The sequence below is a fragment of the Gadus chalcogrammus genome, chromosome 21, assembly GCF_026213295.1.
Source record: "Gadus chalcogrammus isolate NIFS_2021 chromosome 21, NIFS_Gcha_1.0, whole genome shotgun sequence".
Lineage (NCBI taxonomy): Eukaryota > Metazoa > Chordata > Actinopteri > Gadiformes > Gadidae > Gadus > Gadus chalcogrammus.
In genome coordinates, this window is record NC_079432.1 from 565,350 (window position 1) to 571,917 (window position 6,568).

At 50.1% G+C, this 6,568-nt stretch overlaps 1 protein-coding gene across 1 annotated transcript; it reads left to right on the forward strand.

Annotated features, from left to right (window-relative positions):
• Positions 1 to 1,181: 1,181 nt before the first annotated feature.
• On the forward strand, positions 1,182 to 5,169 carry LOC130374837 (bifunctional protein GlmU-like). Its single transcript, XM_056581814.1, has 3 exons — positions 1,182 to 1,308; positions 3,562 to 3,780; positions 4,897 to 5,169. The coding sequence occupies exons 1-3, from the start codon at positions 1,306 to 1,308 to the stop codon at positions 5,167 to 5,169; spliced, it is 495 nt and encodes a 164-aa protein (XP_056437789.1). The 5' UTR covers positions 1,182 to 1,305.
• Positions 5,170 to 6,568: the final 1,399 nt, after the last annotated feature.

Consider the following 6,568-nt stretch of genomic DNA (forward strand, 5'->3'; position numbering starts at 1 on the left):
GAGTCTGAGGGGATTAGACTCCGCCCCTCTGCTGACACGAGAGTGGGCCCCCCAGGGAACGCCCACTTTAATCTGCTCGTTATTGGAGGGAAAGGTTCTGTCGAGAGGTGTTAGCCGATCTGTGCTACCGGCTAACTGGAATAATCTTTGATTTTACAGAATAAATATATAATAACGCTGGTTTGTAGGGGTCACCCCGATTGATTAGATTCACACAAAAAATAACTTCATAAAAGAATACACAAAAAAATAAAATTGTGTTGCAGAAAGCAAAGCTGTTTATTTATGTATGATGTTACTAATGCTTGGTTTTATAGAGTCTTTGTGGAGACCTTAACTGTATTGTACCAAGGGTTCATTGTATCATCTCAGACGTGATATAGGCTGATAAACAGTGAAATAAAATAATTCAAGTCCATTAACTTCAATAAAACATCTTTCCTAGCAAAAAAATAAATCAATATCTCTTGAAGGCAACGCATCGAAGGTTCCTGACCTCCTTGATGACCGTCGCGGCCCGACGGGTCAGCCTGGTCCATCTGCCAGGATGGGGGACATAGTGTAGTGGAGAGGACCGTGTCTTTACCGGTACGTGTGAGACTACATATGTGCCAAAAAAGGAACTAAACAAAGCCAGACGGCTTTGTTTAGTTCATCTTTTGGCACATGTAGTAGTATAAACCAACCAATCTGATGCGCTTCAATGCGCAGAGTGATTTTAGGACATCTATTATTTAGCCAACACCGCCCTCTACGGCCGGGTTTAATTATTTACAAGCATACGGATCGAAGCAGCCAGTCTGATTCGTGGCCCACAAGATACTCGTCAGAAATTAGAATGCCCCTTGTTCTTGTGTCCATCTGTTGTTGTTTTTCAATATAATGATATTTTTGTGGGCTGTATTTTACTTTATTTCTAACGTAACGGGGGGTTGTGTGCGCTGTACCTGTCCCTCCACCAGGGGGCGCTGTGGGTCCATGCTTTAATTAACCGCCGAGTTCAGGCTGATGTTGATTTAACGAGGAAACTTAGTGTTGTTTACTAATGCGTTGTTAAACCCCTGAACCTTATCAGATTAAAGCCTGAGGACACTATACAGGATCGCGTTTCGTCGGGTGTCCGGGGTGTTGGGGGGGGGGGGGGGTCTTGGGGGGATCGGGGGTCGGGGGGCACTGGAGCGGGAGGTGGTTGGACTTGAGACCCTGAGGCACCGAGCGTCCCCCGGTAGGAGATTCTACTGTTCACGGTACACCCGGTAGGCCTACTACTCTCATTCAGGAAGCACGGCTTGGAAGTCTGACACAATGGTGAGTTCAACTGCACTTCTTAAATGTTTTGGATTATCCTGACCAAGGTAGTGAAGAAGAGGTTCATATCCGGGGGCAAATGGGGAGGTGGATATTAATGTGGACCTGCAGACAGGCGGTCCTACGACTGAACAAATAACTACCAGTCTGTCTCTAAACTATAAACTATCAGTCTGTGTCTAAACTATACCAGTCTGTCCCCAAACTCTAACTATCAGTATGTCCCTAAACTATAAACGATCAGTCTGTCTCTAGAATATAAACCATCAGTCTGTCTCTAAACCAGGGGTGCCCAACCTTTTTTGACCCAAGATCTACTTTTCAAGTAGCCAACCTCCCGAGATCTACCAGCAAACCTACATTCAAGCGGGGAGGGGGGGGGGGGGGGGTGGGTAGAGAACAATTGTTGACGGGGGGGGGGGGGGGGGGGGGGGGTAGAGAACAATTGTTGACGGGGGGGGGGGGGGTAGAGAACAATTGTTGACGGGGGGGAGGGGGGGGGGGGGGGGTTGTATCGTGAACCTACGGACTTCAGTGGGGGTTTCATTCCGTCTGCGCACGGCACCTTCTCAACGATAATCAATAATCTTCCTCCCACTCAGGGTGAAAATGGTAGGTCTTAGCTTGTTTCCCCTCAGCCATGCCAACGTTTAGGAGTGTGTACTGTTGACGGCTTTCAACTGCTGTTAACAGCACATGCGCTACCGCACGTATATGTCCCGCGCAAATTTAATTTAATTTAAAAAAAAAAAAAAACTTTTTTTTTTTTTTTTTTTCTTCACCCCTCGCGATCGACTTGGGATCTGTCGGCGATCTACTGGTAGACCGCGATCGACTGGTTGGGCACCCCTGCTCTAAACTATAAACTATTGTATTAGTCTGTCTCTAAACTAATCTCTGATCCTAAAGATATTAGTTCAGAGCTGCCAACAAACGCACTAAAGTTCATTAGTCTACGAGTTCAGTTCCTATTTTTGTAACGGTAATGATTTAAATGTGAACTATCGATATGATTTATCTTCCATATCATTTGGTGAAAGTCTAAATTGGAATAAGTTGGTGTGGCCAACATGAAGTTTTGAATGAAACGTACTATTAGTGTTCTATTAGTATTAATATTAATGGTATTAGCTCCGTGTTCTCTGGAGTTAAAGCAGAACCACGATCCTCTATTCATTGCGAGCGTTTAAAGTTAAAGTGCGTTCCTCTGCTCCACTTTGGCCTCATAATGACGGCTCATCATCTCCCAAATGGATGAAAACAGATCTGGACCTCATTCACTGTCAGCCCGGTTCCCCAGGATAGTCAAATAAAACCAACCAACAAAACAATTAAATGGAAGGACATTAGCCTACATGTCGGCTAATGCGTCCACTGCGTGCGGACTAATAGCGGGCCATTATCGACGAGTAGCCTACTAATGACTGTGAATGAACACTTGACATCGCGGGTGTAATGAAGATTACCACCGGCTCTGTGCTTTTAATGTGGAGCTCTGCTCGCAGTGGAAACATTCCGCTTCACATGTAGTAAGAAACTAAACCATTCTTTATGAACGAGTTTTAAAATAAACGTGTCCTGTATAATAACAGCAACATGCTTTTAATGTACAATCTCGGTGTGTAGGCCCAGCGACTCAGGTGCGTAGTATGACCCAGAGGGAGTGATAGTGACTAAGAGTGTATGGCCTCCGATGTTGTATCGTCTTTATTCTCAGCTGAATCGCGCACACTGATTTATCGCTGCAATGATTTGACTTCACAACAGAGATAACAGCAAATCTGCTGCAGTACCGGCCTACCACAGACCACACCAGGGCTGCTTCATTAGCTCTGTCTGGGTGGCAGTCTAGTAATGATTGGCTCTAGTCTCCTATTAACATGCAGCCGTTTGGTCTGTCGCTGTGCTCCTAGCAACCGTACATTAATCCTCTGAGTGGCTCTCCGGGTCTGTTGGAGTACAGGTTATTATATCTGTACGGGAGGGGGGGGGGGGACTGGACACCTCAGACAGGTCAAAGGTCACACTGGTGTTTAGTCAGAGGTTCTGATCCTGTTAAGGATATGAACGCACACACACACGCACACACACACAAAAACACACACACACACACACACACACACACACACACACACACACACACACAGAAATCATTGCGTGGAAATGACTGCAAACGACATCCCTAGACAGCAGGTCCAGGTATGTATTGAAGATATTATCCTCGTCAAACTGCCCCCCCCCCCCCCCCCCCAGGCGTCTCCAGCTGCTGGTGGTGGTGGTGGGGTTGGTGACGGAGGCTCCGGGCTCCGGGTCCACGCGGTGCGCTTCGGCCCGGGACAGGAGCTGCTGGGGGGGCTGCAGGCCTTCGTGGAGGAGAGGGGTCTCCGCGCCCCCTTCGTCCTCACCTGCGTGGGCAGCGTAACCAAGGCAACGCTGCGACTGGCCAACGCCAGCGCCGAGAATACCAATGAGGTGTGTGTGTGTGTGTGTGTGTGTGTGTGTGTGTGTGTGTGTGTGTGTGTGTGTGTGTGTGTGTGTGTGTGTGTGTGTGTGTGTGTGTGTGTGTGTGTGTGTGTGTGTGTGTGTGTTAATGAACCCTTGAACACGCAGACCCCCTGCAAGCCGTTTTTAGCGCCGCCCCCCCATGCTTGTTTAGTGTTAAGCATGGAGGAACGTTCCTCCATGTTTAGTGTTAAACGTGGAGGAACGTTCCGGAGCTGGGGGTCGTAGGAGCGGCCGTTCGGAGGTCTGATAAAGCAGCTGACGTTTCTTCATCATTGACACGTCTCAGTATGCATCTCAAAGACGGTGGTTTACTTTCCAGATTAGTTATTTTTGATAATAACTAGATTAAATATATTAATAGTTTAAAGTGATTTGTAGAAGTATAATGTGGAAGCAGAATGCTTCACACAACTAACATCATTCAACATTTATTGACTTAATGTATTCAAAATGATTAAAATGTATATAATATATATATTATTTACTGATGTTAATGTATAGAACTGAAGCCTGGCTCATTGACTAACCCCAGGGGTTAGTTAGTGAACCCGGGCTCACTGACTAACCCCTGGGGTTAGTTAGTGAACCCGGGCTCACTGACTAACCCCTGGGATGAGTTAGTGAACCGGGGCTCACTGACTAACCCCTGGGATGAGTTAGTGCACCCGGGCTCACTGACTAACCCCTGGATGAGTTAGTGAACCCGGGGCTCACTGACTAACCCCTGGGATGAGTTAGTGAACCCGGGGCTCACTGACTAACCCCTGGGGTTAGTTAGTGAACCCGGGCTCACTGACTAACCCCTGGGATGAGTTAGTGAACCGGGGATCACTGACTAACCCCTGGGATGAGTTAGTGCACCCGGGCTCACTGACTAACCCCTGGATGAGTTAGTGAACCCGGGGCTCACTGACTAACCCCTGGGATGAGTTAGTGAACCCGGGGCTCACTGACTAAACCCTGGATGAGTTAGTGAACCCGGGCTCACTAACTCACCCCAGGATGAGTTAGTGAACCCGGGGCTCACTGACTAACCCCTGGGCTGATGGTTAAGCTCCAGCCCTGAACCCGATCTCCCCCCAGGTGCTCCAGCTGAACGAGCGCTTCGAGATCGTCTCCCTGGTGGGCACCCTGAACCCCCCCGCCCACCTGCACGTGTGCCTGGCGGACCGGGCGGGCCGGACGGTGGGGGGCCACGTGCTGGGGGGCCTGGAGGTGTTCACCACAGCCGAGGTGGTGCTGGGGGAGGCCCCTGGGCTCCTCTTCGACCGCCAGATGGACCCCGCCACCGGCTTCCCCGAGCTGGTGGTCCGGCCCGGCCCCGGGGGGGGCTGCCCCGGGGGGGTGGAGGGTTAGGGGGGGGGGGGGGGGGGGGGGCGGCGGCCTCCTGCCGGGGGCCAAGAGCAAGGCGCTGGTCTAACGTCGCCCACTCCCAGAATGCACCTCTGCCAAGCCGTCGATTGAGTCTGAATGAGTTGAAGGAGACGCTTCTGGTTTCAGCTGATCGATGGAGTGTTTAAGGGCCGCCTGTAGCCCGTAGCCCGTAGCCCGTAGCCCGTAGCCCTTAGCCCTTAGTCCGTAGCCCTTAGCCCGTAGCCCGTAGCCCTTAGCCCGTAGCCCTTAGCCCGTAGCCCTTAGCCCTTAGCCCTTAGCCCGTAGCCCGTAGCCCTTAGCCCTTAGCCCGTAGCCCGTAGCCCTTAGCCCGTAGCCCTTAGCCCTTAGCCCGTAGCCCTTAGCCCGTAGCCCTTAGCCCGTAGCCCTTAGCCCTTAGCCCGTAGCCCGTAGCCCTTAGCCCGTAGCCCTTAGCCCTTAGCCCTTAGCCCGTAGCCCTTAGCCCTTAGCGTCGGCCTCTGTAGGTGCCTCAGAGAGACGGGATGTCGTCTTTGTGGAGAGAGAGGTTGTCTTTGTGGAGAGAGGTCAAGAGGCACCGAGGTACAGAAAGCGGCTCATTGAACCGTTGGCGCTGTACGTACCGTCGTTCAATAAACCATTCATACCGTCAGTTGAAGACCTCTTTGTGTTTCATCCTTCTGAACGTGTGGTTGAATGTGTTCTCATGGTTACTATGAGGGTCCGACCCAGAGCTGCTCACGGGAAGGACGTGCGTTCTCTCCCGGTCTCCAGTCTGGGATTTTAAATGCGACGGCTGCAACAAAAGTCTGGAATGATGTCGCTGTTTAGCCATCGCTGTCAGCATCCTATGGTTGCTATGGTGACCTGATTCCCGGAGGATGGATACAGCTGAACGGACCTCGCGGCCGGCCGTTTGATGAGGGGTTTAGGAGCCGGATGAATGGTTGAGGTTGAGTTTAGACGTATGGAAAGGCAAGGCCTGTCGCGCGGATCCGATTTTTAATCAAACTGACTAAATACATATTCCAACTTCCAGATAAAAAAATTGTTTAAATCAATAAAATTAAATGCGGAAGACAATCAAAGTCAAGACGGACCGAGTGGTATTCGGTAGAAACATTCAGAATCAGCTCTTGGCAGCATCACACCATTTAAAGGCATCAAGCCATCAAGTTACTTGAGGTGTTGAGCTAGATTGGTGTTCAGGCTTGTAGTCTTGCACAACCCACTCCCATCCATAACAAGCGGGTGTGATGGGGCGTGGCAAGACGGTTGGATTGACGCTACCATGGTAACCCTAAACTGCCAATAAGAGGTATATTTAACCTGCAATAATAATCCATATTAACATCCTATCTGCTGGTAAAGTGGTCCATTGTACAAATGCCCCACAGCCCGACCG

Bases quoted from the DNA above. Each gene is read 5' to 3' on its own strand.
- LOC130374837 (XM_056581814.1), top strand. The intron at 3,781-4,896 runs GTGTGTGTGTGT...ATCTCCCCCCAG, and splicing joins GCGCCGAGAATACCAATGAG to GTGCTCCAGCTGAACGAGCG.